Raw genomic sequence first — 16,280 nt, 5'->3', positions numbered from 1 at the left:
CATCCTGTTTCATGCTTCACAGTGAAGAGATAGCTCAGAAGTTAGGAGCACAGAGATGGGGTCTCTGGCTGAAGTTTCAGAAAGGTTGCTGCTGCTGGTGAAGTGCAGGTAATGATGCAAGCGGTTCTCAGAAGACACAAAAGTTCCCTGTTGTGAGGAGCCAAGAGAAGTGCCACACAGATGCCCCTTCAAATAAAGGCTTAGTGTTCAGATGTTAGTTCCTTCAGGGTTTTCTTTAGCTGCAGAAAACTCTTGGTCAACACCTTCTTCCCAAGCTGGCAGCATCCAATAACTGACAGTGACAGGAGGAATCACCATCCGGTCATTTCAGACCATTTATACCCAGTGCAGGACACCTCTAATTGGCTGGAGCTCTGCCTTGCCTGAGTTGCAATCTGACTTCTCTTTCTGTGCAGTCCTCCTCTTTCTGCCTCTCTTCCACTCATCACTCCCTTGCACCCCAGCCTCTGTCTGCGCATCTGCTCCTTAAGACCCTAGCTGTGACACCTATGTTCCAGGATCGGCGAGCTCCTGGCTGTCCTCCATGGAAGGGCAGATGGTCAGAGTGCACCCTGGTTATCCAGAGACAACTCCTGGTCTCTCTACGGGAAAGGCTAATTCTGCTTCCCAACGTTTTCTCTACCACGATCTGCAAGAGGGTATTCTATTTGAGCAGCTTATTGAGGGAAATGAAGGAAGTTGCTTGGGGTGACTGGCCCAGAGTCTAACTCATCCTCTAGGTTGAGGGTATCCCTGTAACCTATCCTGTACACTGGTTGGGAAGATCCAGGCCAAGTCAAAAATCATAGTGCTCTAAAGAGGGTGGCACATACATATACACTCACTCACTGGGCTTGATTATGTGGCCTAAAGACTTAATTGTAAAAGGCAAATTTAGAAAACTTTTTTGTTTTGATTGTGCCACATGGCCTGAACCTGTGATCCCCAATGGACTGCCAGGGAAGTTCAAAACTTTTGATAGAAAAATATCTTTATGACTTCAAGTTAGGGAAGGATTTCTTAAATAAAACATACAAAAGAGCAAACGAAAAGGCAGAAGACTGATAACTGTACCTTTGTAAAAATTAAGAACTTTTATTTGTCAAAAGACATCATGAAAAACTAAAAAGACAAACCATAAACTGTGAGAGATATTAGCAACAATATAATAATAATATAGCAAAGCATTCATATTCAGAATACAGACAAAGAATTCCACAACTCAATAGGAAAATGTCAAGCAATTCAGTAGAAAAATGAGCAAAAGACATGAACAGGCATTTCGCAGAAACAGAAATAGTCATAAATATATAAAAAGATACTTAACCGTATTAGTAACCAGGGAAATACACATATCCCTCAACAGGGAAAAATGAACCAGGTACTCATAGCAACAGAGATGCATTTTAAAAACCAAGTGGTAGTGAAGAAAGCAAATTACAGAATAAGTGTTTGCTTCCAATTGTATAAATATGCACTTGATTCCATTTCCAAAACCAGGAAAAACTAAATGCATAAGGACAAAACTATAAAAAAGAACAAGTAAATAGTCAACATAACATTCAGGATATATTGTGGAGGAAGCAGGAAGTGCATGGAGGGTCATTAAAGACACTGATAACGTTCTGTTTCAGAATTGGCAACTCCCTAGCCATATACAGTTCACCACCTTCTTTTATACAGCCTATGAACTGAGATATTCGTGCATTATTTTTAGATGGTGTTGAACTTTTTTTTTTAAATAATATTTTGTGACATTTGAGAATTATATGAAATTCAAAATTTCAGGGTCCATAAAGAAAGTTTTACTGGAACAGAGCCACACAAGCCTGTTTTTTACAGATGGTCCATCTCTATCTCTTTTTACCCTCCCCTCCCACCATACACAGCCAACTGGAATATAATTTTCCTATTGGAATATAATTTTCCATGAATTTCTTGTGTTTCTACATATCTTATGAGCAGAGGCACTCACTGCTGTTGTTCTGGACTATCTGTTCAGGGATATTTGCATAATAAGCAGGCTAAGAAGATACGGATAGTGTTTCCCTCCAGAGCAAGGCAGGCGCCCATTATAAATCTTTCAAGTTCTCTAATCTCAGGGTTCCTTATTGGTAATACAACCCACTGTGCAAGCAGGTACCATCTGGCACTCTCTATATCACCCTGTGCAAATTGGGCTCAGAGAACCAGGACAAGAAAATGCTGATCCTTGGGCTATAGCTATTTGTGTGAGTAATAAACTCTCCTTTGTTTCTGACAGAAGTTTTGGGTCTTTCACCAGCACCTGTATCACACCATTCACAGTTCTTGACACCCCCACCTCCCGTTTTACAGATGAGAAATCTGAGATCCAGAGAAGGGAAGGGGCTAGCCTAAGGTCACTGTACTGAAGAGTAGCAGTGCTAAGGAGAGGTCTCATTTCCCTGACGCCCAGCCCAGTGCTCACTCCTCGCCTCCAGGCAGTATTTCAGGACCCCTGCAGGCCTCCAAAGGACATTAGGATGCTCCCTTCTGCCCTTGGGCCTTACCTTTCACGTTGCATTTGAAGGTTTGACTGACCACTCCAGTATTATTCGCCTTCTCTGCTGGCCATTGATACACGTAGATTGTGGTTCTGGAAGACCCGGCATCAAGTACAATTCCATACTGAATAAAAGGGGGACGGAGAGTTAATTACAGGCTCAGCCTCTCTGAGGACCCCTTTTCCCAGAGAACCCTGAGTCGTCCCAAGAGTTTAACCCACACTGCTTCCTTTATATAGAACCTGACCAGAAAAAACTATCTTCTCCAAACCAACTTTGTTTCTGTATACTGGAGGGAGGGGTGGGGAGGAGATGGGTCAGGTGTTCCAGGCCACAGTTCTCAGCCTTGGTTCACAGTGGAATCACTTAGGGAGCTTTTGAAGCTCCCAATGCCAAGGCTACACCCTGAGACTCATTAAATCAGAATCTCTGTCAATTGTCCCAGGCACAAACAGTACTTAAAGCTCCCATGGTGATTCCAAAATGCAGCCAAGGTTAAAGATGAGTACCCCAAGGACTGTGCATGCAAAGACAATCTCCTGGTTTTCCTTCATCCAGATTCCGCAGGGTGGAAGTAGGGGAGGTCAGAAGCCACCTGGGTCTCAGGAGGAAAATGAATAGTCAGTCACCTGCTGCCGTTTCTTCTCCAAACTTCCAGGACTATCCGCCTGGGAATAAGCAACCAATAGGAAACCATGGAAGGAAGTACTTAAGGAGGAAAAAACCAAAATACAATAGATTGTTGATATATCATCTCACTTTGGTGACTCATGTGTGGAAGAATGGACAGGAGGGTACTGCCAGCCATATCATCCAGCTTGAGGCAGTTACCAGAGAGCTTTGCTTGAAGGTGTGGCCCAGCCCAGGCCCTGGACCAGGCCTGCCCAAGACAGAGCATGCAGTAGCAGCCAAGGGGCACGGGAATGAGTTATGCTGACCTAGGTCAGTATCTGGTTGGGCTGGAGTCAGCCTAGGGCATCAGAGGCTTCTGGATGGCAGCTTTTCCCCAATTCCTCTGCCACTGAGTTAGCCTAGCCTGTCTGAGAGGAAGATGACGTTGGGTTCTGGAGGCAGGTCAAATCGGATGGATTCCTACTTTTCCGATATTGTGTAAGAGACCTAAGCTCTCTGGATTCCATCATCTGCAGACAACTTCCTTTCGGAAGTAAATAGGAGACCATCTGCCTGATGCTTACTGGCTGTTCAATAAATTCAGGCTACATAGAAAAACCAGTAAGCAAAATCAATAAAATTACAAAGCAAGAAAAAGAGGAAAGAAAAGTGAATAACACTCCTCAAACCCAACTACTGTTTTAACACCTTGTTATATATCTTTTCCAGTGGTCTTCTATGCATACAACTACATATACACCTGTGTTTCATATGTTTTTAAATCAACATAGGATTATATTACACAGAAGCTTCTCCAGTGCTCTTTTCTTACTAGAAAAATATATCAAGAACATCTCTCCCTATCAGTAAAAACACTGACATCGTGATTTTTAAGACATTCATCACATTGACTGTGAGACGTACAGTAATTCATTTATCCAATCCCCTGATTCTAAACTTTCTGCCATGAACACTTGCTTCATTTGAAATAGGAGCAAATAAAAAAGTGTTACTCCAGCTCCTCCATTCTATTAAGATTTAGAACACGCTGTGTACACTGGTATTTGAATTTGAACAGCCTCTTCAACTTGGCTGTTCAGTCTGATGACGCGTGTTGTTTGGGATCTTGACATGACACCCCTCTATGGCGAACAAGGGAGGCATTGTTCACAATCTGTTCCAGGCAGAGGCTCCCCATGAGATTAAAGCACAGGTTGAAACTGAAGGAAATCAGGTACTCCAGAGGTCTGAGCCTCCATGTCAGTGCTTTCTTTCCTTCCCTCTGCTGCCAGCCTGCTCACTACCCCTCCACCAGCCCCTCCAGGCCAGGTACTGATAAGAGGAGAGTGAGCATAAGAAGGCAACCACTCCACAAGATACCATACTGTCTATTCCCAAATCTTCTTTATTCCAACCCTTCATGAAGAACGCTTAGGGTTCCTGGGCCAAGATCAGAAAGAAAGAAGAATGTTCACTTTCATTTGTAACTCCAGAAAAATGGGATTTAGTTTTCACCACAGTGGGTGCAGCCAGAGACTTTGCTCTGAGATTTGCAGGAGAAATGGCAGCCCCTTGGGTACCTGCTGATGTACTGACAGGGGCAGCCTCCAGGCCCAGGGCTACTTCTCACTAACACAATCCACCCCCACCCCACCATCTTTCACTGGCATTTTCAAAAGTGGAAAAATTGGTCTTTAACCGGTTTTCAGAGTTCATTTGCCTAGATCAGTGCAACTCAGTGTGGTTCCATGGAGGAAGGTGTAAGAGGAGAATGAATTTCATTCAGTTCAATGAAGTGGGTGATGTTTGGGTGAAAAGCAGCAAGGCACCCTCTGTTTAATGCACTGTCAGAAAAAAACACATGGCCTGACGCAGAACTGAAGACACACTCAGTGGGTCAACAGAAAAAAAACAGTCTTCCATATTAACCCATGGTCATGGACTGTGTGAGCGTCTAGGAAAAGCAAAAGCAAAGATCACATGATCAGCTTTCTTAGCTGTGTTTATCATCATCATCATTACTCTTACTATAATAATAAGAATAGGGATAGTAATAAACATTTGCTGAACCCTTATAATATGCCAGGCATTACAGAAAGGGCCTTAATGTCGCATTTATAAGGCAGGTGTTATCATCATCTCCACTTGACAGATGGGAAAACTGAGGCTCACAGAGGTAAAATTAGCCAAGGTCACAGACTTGGGATCAAGCTGGGATCTGACTCTCAAACTGTACTCATAGCCCCTATACTTTCACTGAGTTCCAAGAAAAACAAGTCTTTTTTAAAATGTATTTTTAATTGAAGGGTAATTGCTTTACAGTATTGTGTTGGTTTCTGCCATACGTCAGCATGAGTCACCCATAGGTATATCTATGTCCTATCCCCCTTGAACCTCCTCCCCACCTCCCACCCCATCCCGCCTCTCTAGGCTGTCACAGAGCCCCAGTTTTAATTCCCTGAGTCGTAGAGCAAATTCCCACTGGATATCTATTTTATACATGATAGTGTATATGTTTCCATGCTACTCTCTCCATTTGTCGCACCCTCTCCTTCCCACTCTGTGTTCACAAACCTGTTCTCTATGTCTGTGTCTCCATTGCTGCTCTGCAAATAGGTTCATCAGTACCATCTTTCTAGATTCCATATAGATGCATTAATATATGATATTTGTTGAAGAAAAACAAGTCTTAACATGGTGACTGATTAGTAAGAAGGTGCCTGGTATGGTATGGCAGACTTTGTTCAGACAAAAGACCCTTGAAAGCAAACTCTTAGTTAAGTGGTATGCAGATCTGGGTGGAGAGGAGAATGACCAATGTGAATAAGGAGCCAGGGCTTTCTAGAAAGGAATAAACCAATTACCCATCTCTTGTTTTCCAAGAGGTAAACCCGGGTGGGCCACAGGGTACCTGATACCCAGGCTGATGACTGAGAATGGATGAGGGTTAGAAGGAAATGGTTTTAACACAGCCTGGTCCGGTTGTTGTGCTTTTGTGTGATCCAACCTGGGCTCTAATGTGACCTGAGCAGGTCATGGCAGAAAAGCAGTGTCCCTGAGACCTGGGACTCTGCATGCCCTTCTCCACCAGTGACGCCAGGTGGGTGCAGGGATGCTGATCAGATGGGACTGAGAGGCTTCAGGGCTTCCAGGCAACTGTGAGGGGGTTGGGAGGTAAAACCTCAAGAGGAGGATGTCAGACTTAACGATAATAAAGCGGCAGGGTAGGTGAAAAACAAAGGCAATGTTGTCATGTTTATTCCTCAAGCTGATAGAGCAGGTCAAACCAGTAACAATGAAAAAGGGACTGGGGATATTTCTATTGTTGCCTAAGTTTTAATAGTTCCACTCTATGAGATCAGTCCTGAGTGTTCATTGGAAGGACTGATGTTGAAGCTGAAACTCCAATACTTTGGCCACCTGATGCGAAGAGCTGACTCATTTGAAAAGACCCTGATGCTGGGAAAGACTGAGGGCAGGAGGAGAAGGGAACGACAGAAGATGAGATGGTTGGATGGCATCACCGACTCAATGGACATGAGTTTGAGTAAACTCTGGGAGTTGGTGATGGAAAGGGAGGCCTGGTGTGCCTCAGTCCATGGGGTTGCAAAGAGTTGGACACGACTGAGCAACTGAACTGAACTTAATAGAACACTCAGATAAAACAAGGTCAGATGGGCCAACATTGGATTTAATAGCTAGAAATCTTGACCTCTCATGTCTTGAGGAACATTCCAGGGCTCCCTATATAGGCAGACCACCATGGAGCTGGCCCCTCAGAACCACCAGCTGCATGCAAAGGCAAGATAAAGCAAGGTATGAAAACATAAACAGTGAAAAATTTATATATTTTTTCATTTTTTTTAATATTCACTGCCTCCACTTCCACACTGCCCTTCCCACCCCCAGCACACATTGCACAACAGAAGGACAGGTGTCTGGACAGCCTGAGAAAAGTTGCATGTGAAGGGCCCCCTTCCAAGCTGTCATTCCACTCCACTTCAGCTGGCCCACAACATCTGTCTTTTCTCACACCTAACTCTCTCAGTGAAACAGGATGAGCCCCTGAGCCAATATTCCAATGTCATAGAACTCATTCTCCTACAGCTGGGGCTGAAGAAATTAAAAATCCCCTCTCTGAACTGTGTCTGCTAATGAGGATATACATACCGATCCTTCCAAACTCTTGCCTTAGGCCACTGTTCTCTGCTTTTTTCTTCCTTCTATGCCAATTATGTTACTTCTAATCTGTGTAATCGCAGGAAGCTATTTGCCCTTTCTGTTCCTCTGTTTTCTCGTTTTCAAAGTGGGAATGAAAATAATCTACCTACGGGGTGACAGTCACTGAGGGTTCCCCACCCACAAGCTCTCAGACCTCACCCCTGTGATGTCCACTTATGTACTTTCTACCTGCCTGAAGGCTGTCTCCATTGGCCTAGCCTACCTGAGCTCACAATATGCCAGAAATACTAGAGAGCTTATGTCCCCCAGGGAGCAGCCCTCAACCGATGACCAATGGAAGCTGGTGTGTAAATACGCCCCGGACTCGGATGACTGTGAGGCAGGTGTTCTGTATGCCCGTGACAGATGAGTTGAGGTGAGTTCCGCACTGGCTCCCAGGGCAGTCCCAGCTGCCCACAGTGGTAACCTGCTGGGTATCAGCCCCTCCACTGACTGCCTTCACTTCTGTCTCACTTCCACCCCCCCAGTGCTTCCTGGGGTCACCCCCACATGACAGTCTTGCACAGGCATCTTTGACTAGGGAAACCGCTCTGACACAGTGGAACTAAACATGTGTGGTCTCCTTCAACAGCACCCTCCACACTGCTCTGGGACCCACTTTTCTCTCCCCAGTTTACTCTTCAGGTCTTCTAATTCCTCCATGTCCCTCCAGTTTGAACTTACCTCTCATCTCCCCAAACAACTGTCTTAACCAGCCCATCCCTCACATTTGAAGGGCCCAAGAGACCCTTTTTTATAAAGGAAGACTTCTGCCCTGTCCTGCCCCGCCCCCGCCCCGCCGCCTGTCTTTTTCTCATCCACAGGCAAATCCACAGTGTGAACAGCCTCATGCACTGGACGTTGACTGTAGAAGGTGGGCTAGCTCAGACTACAGACCATGCCCATGCTCTGTCTACTCCCCCTGCAAGCTGCTGCCCCTTTGCCACCCCTCAGGTCAGTGGTGAGGTCTGCTCTCAGGGGAAGGCCCACACAGACCCTGGATTCTGGGGTCCCCAGCATGTTTTAGAAGGGGAAGCATGGCTCTTGGTGGGCACATTCCCTTGTCCCATGGAAAGGTGTACCTGGAGTGCAGCTAGAGCTGGTTCCTTTGATTTATGGGGTCTAAGGGCGGTAATGGGCTTCCCAGGTGGTGCTAGTGGTAAAGAACCTGCCTGCCAAAACAGGAGATGTAAGAGACGTGGGTTCGATCTCTGGATTGGGAAGACCCCCTGAAGGAGGAAATGGAACCCCTCTCCAGTATTCTTGCCTGGGAAATCCCATGGACATAGGAGCCTGGCGGGGTATGGCCCATAGGGCCGCAGAGTCAGACACAACTGAAGCGGCTGAGCACGCATGCACAGGGTGGTACTAGGGTCTAAGAATGGACTTGCCCCCCAAGTCGCTCCTGCGATTCAGCACCTTCCTGTCTCTGTGCCCGTCCTCCCCTCCTGTGCAAAGGAGGACATGTTTTCCTATCAGAAGCCAGTATCTCCTCCTGGCCTCCCTATTCAGAACTTAGGATCAAGGAACAGTTGGAAGGAAATGAAGAGAGCCCTGGCGGTGGGTAGAGGAATGTTCAGGTTTCAGGTTCTGGTCCCACCATCCATTGAGCAAGCCTTTGTTTCCTCACTTGCAAAATGGTGGTGACAGGGCTTGTCCATCTTCCATAGCTGGCACAAGATTTCAGTGAGATTATTCAGGGAAAAATGCTCACTCAACTGACTAGCAATTTACAAAGAGTAAGGAGATGGTATTTCCTCTAGTTGCACTCCTGATTTTATACAGTTTATAGAGGAAGGCAGTGCCTGGAGCTTGGGAAAATAGCTTCTCTAGGCCTTAGCTAATGTCTTTGGACAGCCAGATAATCTGTTTTCCTCTCACCACTGGACAGCTGCACGAGGCTTTTATTTTTCTTTTTTATTCATGTTATTCATGGGAGGCTGAGATTCTTAAGAAAAGTATAAAAGAACAAAATTCCATTATCTAGAAAAGATTTTAGGAAATTCTCTGGCAGTCCAGTGGTTAGGACTCGGCATTCTTACTGCTGGGCCCCTGGGCTGGATCCCTGGTTGGGGAAGTAAGATCCCACAAGCTTCTTTTTGCAGCCAGAAAAAAATTTAATTAATTAATTTACAGGCAGACAGACAGAAAGAAAGAAACAGATTTTCCTCTACTCCTTTAGCAAAGTGGACTCTGGATGGTAGATCAAACTCAACCACAGAGTCAAGGCAAAAATGGTTCTTTTTATCTTTTAAAAACCTCTATATCAAATATAGCCTATGAACAGTCCCTAACTGCAGGAAGATTTAGAAAAGACCCAAGGTCAAAGATAAATACTAAATGAGATTCAAATAACATGGTTCCTATGGCGCTCCATCTAAGAGTGGTTTTCATAGCTTTAAAGAGTCATAAGAAGAGAAAAAGAAAAGAAGATATGCAATAGACTATAAGTGGTTCTCAAAACCTAAAATATGTACCGTCGGGCTCTTTACGGAGGAAGTTTGCTGACTTCTACTCAAAATAATTGAAGGACTCACCGATTATCTTCACCTTTCACTTGACATTCCCTCAGGGGATCACCTCCCGTCACCCTTACAGCCAAGGCAGAGGGCACGTACAATTCTGTCTACCAGAGTCCATCCACTGGGGGATGGTTTTGCCAAGGCTGACAGAGGTCTCTGGAACTTAGCATGAGGTCCGGAATAATTTTGGTGGGGGGAGGAGTCAGAGGGATCAAGGCATACTTCTAGACTCAAGAGACGTAGCACAGCACAGATCAAGGAGACTTTCCAGGTCCTTGATTTTGTTTACCCAGGCTAGGCCAGAAGAAGAGCCTGGGTCTCCTGGTCTCTGCTCATGAGCAAGGTTGGGTCATCTGGGGAGACTGACAAGCTGGTAAATCTTTGGTGAAAGTGGAAGTGAAGTCGCTCAGTCGTGTCCAACTCTGCGACCCCAGGGACACCATGCTCCTCCATCCATGGGATTTTCTAGGCAAGAGTACTGGAGTGGGTTGCCATTTCCTTCTCCAGGAGATCTTCCTGACCCAGGGATCAAACCCAGGTCTCCTGCATTGTAGACAGATGCTTTACCGTCTGAGCCACCAGGGAAGTTGGCAACAAAGTGTGCTTTGGTTCCAAAAGTCAGGAGTCAAAGCAAGACCACATCATCCTAGGAGAAGGTGTCACCACTATCAGTCTGTCACCTCAAACACCACAAATCTAGCATGTCCAGTCTTTCTCCTTGGGTCTTACCCCACCTTTCCCTGGCTCCAGCTGGAGGTGAGGAAGGGCAAGAATTTTCTTCTCTTCTAACTCACAGCTTGAGAGTCATTGATGCCAGAGCCCGTTTCTTCCCTTCAGTGCCAACCCCTTCACACCTACCTTTGGTCCTGGAAAGAGGACCTCTTTCTGGTGTGTCTGGATGAGTGTGATAGCCATAAGCACCACAATGCTCAAAAACAAGACCACCAAGGCGATGATGGCTGGAGTTCGGGAGAGGACCTTGAGGCCTAAAATGAGGAAGCCCAGAAGACACATGAGGGGGAATCAGGAACAGGGCTCTGCCCTTCTTCGTAGAATCTGTGAATTGGGTGCTTAACTAGGTGCTCAGCTGCATGCATAAGCCACTTCCTCTGGCTTTTTTGAGACCCAAACATTTAGAACTACAACTGGGCTCAAATACCCATTTGAGTATCTTTCCTCCAAAGAGTGGACTAAAACACCGTTTGCAAGGAGGGTGTGCATAGTCTAGCTCTCTGGTATTTCCCAAAGTGTGTTATGCATATTACTGGTTGTCCCTGAGATGATTTCCAATAACATTTATTTCAATGTATATTTGAAAATTATGAGTTTTCTATTAAAGCAGGTGATACAATATTTCATTAAAAAAATAACCTCGGATAAATAAGAAATTCCTATTGTATTTCAGATACAATCAATGATTTTAAAGTTTAGTACATGGTGACATTGTCAAACAAATGGTAATGTGTCTGAATTCCTAAGATGTGTGGGTGTCCAGTAAGAATTCAACCTCAGTCATTTTCCCTGTGTCTATAGTAAAGACATAGACATTTTTACAAATGAAGAGTAACTAGACCCCAATCCACATGTTCCCTCCCAAAGGGGTCATGTAATCTCTGGTATTTATATTTTATATTTTAATCATAAAAGTAAATGCAAAACAAAAAAAAGTAGCATATGAGTTGTCTTCAACTAAATATAGCCTCTAAGTAAAGATAATTATATAATTATATGCATTGTATGATAATATACAATGTATCATAATGGACTATTTTTACTTACTAAATTTAAGCTAATATTTCCTAACTAGATGATTGTGAGCAAATATTTACTTGGGTCTTAATGTACCAGTGTGGGCTAATGAAAATTTCATAAATAAAGTAGCAAATATATTTATTTAAAAAAAAAAAAGAAAAGAAGGAAAGAAACTTTCTGAAATGACCCCATTTATGTTACCCTCTAAAACAGGTGGGTGATAGAAATCAGAACAGTGATGGCACAGGGGTTTGGGGCAGGCACTTTCTAGAGAAATGAAAATGCTCTTATATCTAAATAGGATTGTGGGGTATATGAGTTTGTGCATTTTTCAAAATTTATCAAACTTTCCAAAATCCTTTGGAAAAAAACTAAAAATCACAGCAAACCAGCTCCTTTAGATACAATTTCCCTTAAAAAATATTCTTATAAATTGCCCATTTTCTAAAAACATAATCCTTCCAGAAGGCAAGAATACCAGATTTAGGGACACAACTTAAGATCTATCCATTTCACTATATATTAAAGAAGTGAAAGTAACTCAGTAGTGTCAGACCCAGGTCTCCCACGTTGCAGGCAGATTCTTTACTGTCTGAGCCACAAGGGAAGCCCAAGAATACTGGTGTGGGTAACCTATTCCTTTTCCAGGGGCTCTTCCTGACCCAGGAATCAAACATGGGTCTCCTGCATTTACCAGCATAAAGAATCCACCTGCAGTGTAGGAGACCCGAGTTCGATCCCTGGGTCACAAGATCACTTGGAGAAGGAAATGACAACCCACTCCAGTATTCTTGCCTGGGAAATCCCATGGACAGAGGAGCCTGGTGGACTACAGTCCATGTGGTTGCAAAGATTAGGACACGACTGAGCGACTAAACCACCACCACCACTACCTATCACTATATATAACTTATACCTAATTTTTTTAAAGATAAAAAGACATTAGAGTAAAATATTGACTAAATAATAGTCTTGTTAGAACTATTACAACATAAACATAAGTAGTGACACTCAAATGGCTGAACTATGATAAACACTAGCATAAGAAGAAGATCATTGAATTCAGAGAATCCAAATATGTCTCACCAATTGAGTATTTAAATTAATTAAAAGTAAATAAAATTTAAAAATACAGTTTCTCGGTTGCACTAGCCACTTTCTAAGTGTTAAATAATCAAAAGTGGCTACCATATTGGACAGTGTAATTACAGAACATCTCTACCATCACAGAAAGTTCTATTGAACAGCAATGGGGTAGAACCTGCCCTATTCTGGAACATCTACTTTTAGATCATCATAAGCTATTCTTTACTACTCCATTATTTCTAGGAGATATTTTCTTGGAAGAAAAAAAAGAGCATGTATTTAATACCATATAGAGTCAGATTCAACCTCAATATCCAGTCACATCACAGTGCTCATTACTTGGGGAGGTCAGTCATGCAGTAGGTCTCAATACCTCAGAAGAGCCAACTCTTAACTTACCTCATCTGATTCCCCTGCAGTATAAATACTGCCACAGACACATCTTGATGTCCAAGGTGCCTTAATTCTCCTACCTTGTCACTGGGAGTGAACTGGAGGGGAATTTGTCAAAATGTATCAAAATTGCAAATGTGTATACTATCTGCCTCATAATCCCACTTCTGGGAATCTATTCCACAGAACTGGTCCTAAGTGTGTTAAACGACTTATACACCAAGTTACTCACTGCGGAATCGTTTGTCATAGCACCTGGAGGGAGGCCAGCCACTGTGGCGTTAACCTTCAGAGCCTCTGGAGGGGTCTTGCCTCACTTTTCTGTGATTCCAGATCAAAGGGTATGACCCAGACAGAAACCGGTTTATCCGCAGAGGCAAACTTTTGCATCAACTGTTACACAGTGCACATGCCAGGTCAGTTATATACAAGACAAGGTAGACATTTAATCTGCCAAGTTAAACTTGTCCTTTGGAAGGAATGTAACAAGTTACTCTGCATGTGTGATGTTACAGTATATGTGTTAAACTATCAAAGTGTTTTGAATACCAATTTAGGGGTACCACTAAAGAACATCTGTCCATGGGGCGGAACTGGGGGTGATACGTAAGCAGTCTCCTGACCACAGCCACGAGCCTAGCCTCCTAAGTACTCTGCGCTTCAGCAGTTTTCAGGTGAAAAGCTGTGATTACTTTAAGCAAAGCCTTGCTCCAGCAGAAAAGCCTGTCGTAGACCAAAATGGACTAGACCAGGTCTCATTCGTTTAGGGAACTGCAGCCTAGAGCTGTGCTGTCATTAGGGCTGGAGAACACTGTCATTACTAGGTGCCTCCCGAGAGGGGAGAGGCCAAACCCTTCTAGGCTTCCACACAGAGCAGCTGCAGAATGTGCTCCAGAGGCAGGCAGGCAGGCAGGCGGGCAGGACAAGCTCAGAAGTGTGTGTGTGTGTGCAAATTCTACCCATGTGCCTGCAGTAAAAGGTGGTAACAACACTGACCATGGCAGGGGTTGGGGGGGCGGAGGGGGTGGAGGGAGGGGAGGGAAGAGGGGAGGGGGAAGGGATGCTGTAGGCACCAGGCCAGCAGCAACTTGGATGGAAAGAAAGACAAGCTCCAAGTACTTTACAGTTCATCACAAAATCAACAATATTCTAAAGCAGACCTTACACACAGCTGGGTAAGGGAAACCACAAGGGCCAAATTAATGGATTATGCAAACCGGAAAAACCGTTTAAGCGAAACAAGCATGCTAGTCCTTGTTTTGTGTGGCTTTGAGGAAAAGAATTACTTTATGCCGGTGGCAAAAGCCCGGTGACGACTAAGTCTCCCACCAAAGAGGTTAAACCGTCATTTGCTGGGGACGTGGATGAAAGAGCCTTTGGGCTGAAGCTGGGATTCTTGGGTGACGTGACAAAATCATACTCGCTGCCTGCTGAGTGATACTGACCTGCTTGCTCACAAGGTTGGCGGGTCAGCACCGTGAACATCTCTCCTTCCAGCTGCAGGTGAGAGAACATAGAATGACGGCGCGCACTTGGTCCCTGACTTAAGAAGTTCCGAAAACTTGCACCGCGTTAAAGCACAAACCCACTTCACTTTTTCCAAAGGAAAGCCTGCTGGGGGCCAGATGAACCTAGAACTTCCCAGGCAGACCCAAAGCTGGGCTTATATTCTAGAGTCCTCTCTCGCCAACCCCCACCTCCCCCCATGCAAAAAGGAAGGACAGGCTTGCTGAAATTTTAAATTCAAAAAATTTTCGAAGAAGTCAAGCTTCTCCTGCAGATTTTCCCACCTGTACACACCTCCTGGGGCAGAACAAATCTTCAACCTATTATCAACATTCACAGTTTGAGGCAGGGCTTTTTTCTCAAAGCACGCCAGCAAGGGAGGTTTCTTTGTGTGTTCGCGGCTCGCGAGCCCGAGGTCGCTCTTTCAAGATCCAAGACGAGTATCTGTCGCTGCTGACTGGCTACCATTGCAAGAGGATGTCGGGCCCCCAGCATCCAGCGCCCCAGGATCTAGGAGGCCCCACTCTGGACTGAATCCCCATAGAGTCAAGACATCCAAGCTCCCGGCGCTCCTTTGGACCCGAAGAAGCGCTCGGTTAAAGACGCGTCCACCTCTCCGGGGGCCGCATGGATCACCTCCCCACGGCCCGAGGACGTGGGGCCCGCGTACTTCTGTCCCTCCCTCCGGCCCCCTGAGGAATTCGATTCCGTTTCCTTCCCTCCCAGATTTCAGCCCCACGAAGCTTCCCACTCCTTCTGCAGCGGCTCAGACGCGGGGTCCACTCCTCACCTGTGCGCAGACGACCGGAGGAAGGCGACTGGCGCTGCCGCAGTGCCCGCCGGCAGCCAGAGCTCCAGGGGCTCCTGCGGGAGCGGGGCGGAGGCGGGGGCAGGGCGGGGCTTCCGTGTCCTGGGCCCGCCCACTGGTCCTGGCCAAGCACCTCTTCACCTTCCCTCTTCTAGTTCACCGTCATGCGGAGTGGGGGCGGGGAGGTTTGGGAACCGCAGCGGGGCCTTGGCTCTTCACTAGCGATCCCGCCCGGGGCCTACCTGGGAAAAGTGGGGCGGGGGTGATGTCTTTTAACTGCTGCCCTCTTTGATGTCAAGGCCAACAGCCTTTTGACTTAACTGTTGGTTTCCTCCACTGTTACCCAAGCCTCAGTGGAGGGGAAGTGGAGTCAGGGCAGGGCAGAGACTAGGCACTCTGTGGGTGTGCACTGGTGCTCCATCTTTCCGTGACATCGAGGACACCTGTAAACACCTGAAATGGTGGGGGTGAGACAAGTAAGCAGACCGGTCCCTGGGTCACTTGGAGCAGGAGGGCAAAGTAATACAGAGTCTTTCCCTCTCAGATAGTTTAGCAGAACTGCCTTCACTATGTCCAGGGACATTCTTACTAGTTACTGAGCAATGCTGTCCCTCACTGCATTTTATAGGCCAAAATTCAGTCCAAGCACTTCTTGGAAGAGGCCAAATAGGAAAAGTGACCAAAATGCAGCCATTCACATGCACCAGGAGTCTGTTTTTAATGCACCAGTAGGTAGCCTTGTGGCCCCTCTGAGTGACCCCCTGGGACTCTTGGAATGATCCCAGCAAGATGCGTAAGCAGGCTTCTGTTGAGTCATCCCTCTTTGTGGCTCCTGAATTTTTGAAGGGAATTGCT

The 16,280-nt window shown here is 45.5% G+C and overlaps 1 protein-coding gene across 1 annotated transcript in view; it reads right to left on the bottom strand.

The window, feature by feature from the left end:
• Window positions 1-15,486, bottom strand: part of ENTPD3 (ectonucleoside triphosphate diphosphohydrolase 3) — a 34,083-nt gene extending 18,597 nt beyond the window's left edge. Inside the window, exons 1-4 of the mRNA XM_061127838.1 lie at window positions 15,408-15,486; window positions 14,557-14,608; window positions 10,739-10,866; window positions 2,532-2,649 (exon numbers count right to left, since the gene is read on the bottom strand). Coding sequence (XP_060983821.1) covers window positions 2,532-2,649; window positions 10,739-10,866; window positions 14,557-14,596 — 286 coding nt within the window. The 5' untranslated portion in view covers window positions 14,597-14,608; window positions 15,408-15,486. The remainder of the gene's footprint in view (window positions 1-2,531; window positions 2,650-10,738; window positions 10,867-14,556; window positions 14,609-15,407) is intronic.
• Window positions 15,487-16,280: the final 794 nt, after the last annotated feature.

Source organism: Dama dama, chromosome 24, assembly GCF_033118175.1.
Source record: "Dama dama isolate Ldn47 chromosome 24, ASM3311817v1, whole genome shotgun sequence".
NCBI classification, from domain to species: Eukaryota; Metazoa; Chordata; class Mammalia; order Artiodactyla; family Cervidae; genus Dama; species Dama dama.
Note: the sequence above shows the minus strand (reverse complement) of the source record. Positions and strands in the feature narration are given on the sequence as shown.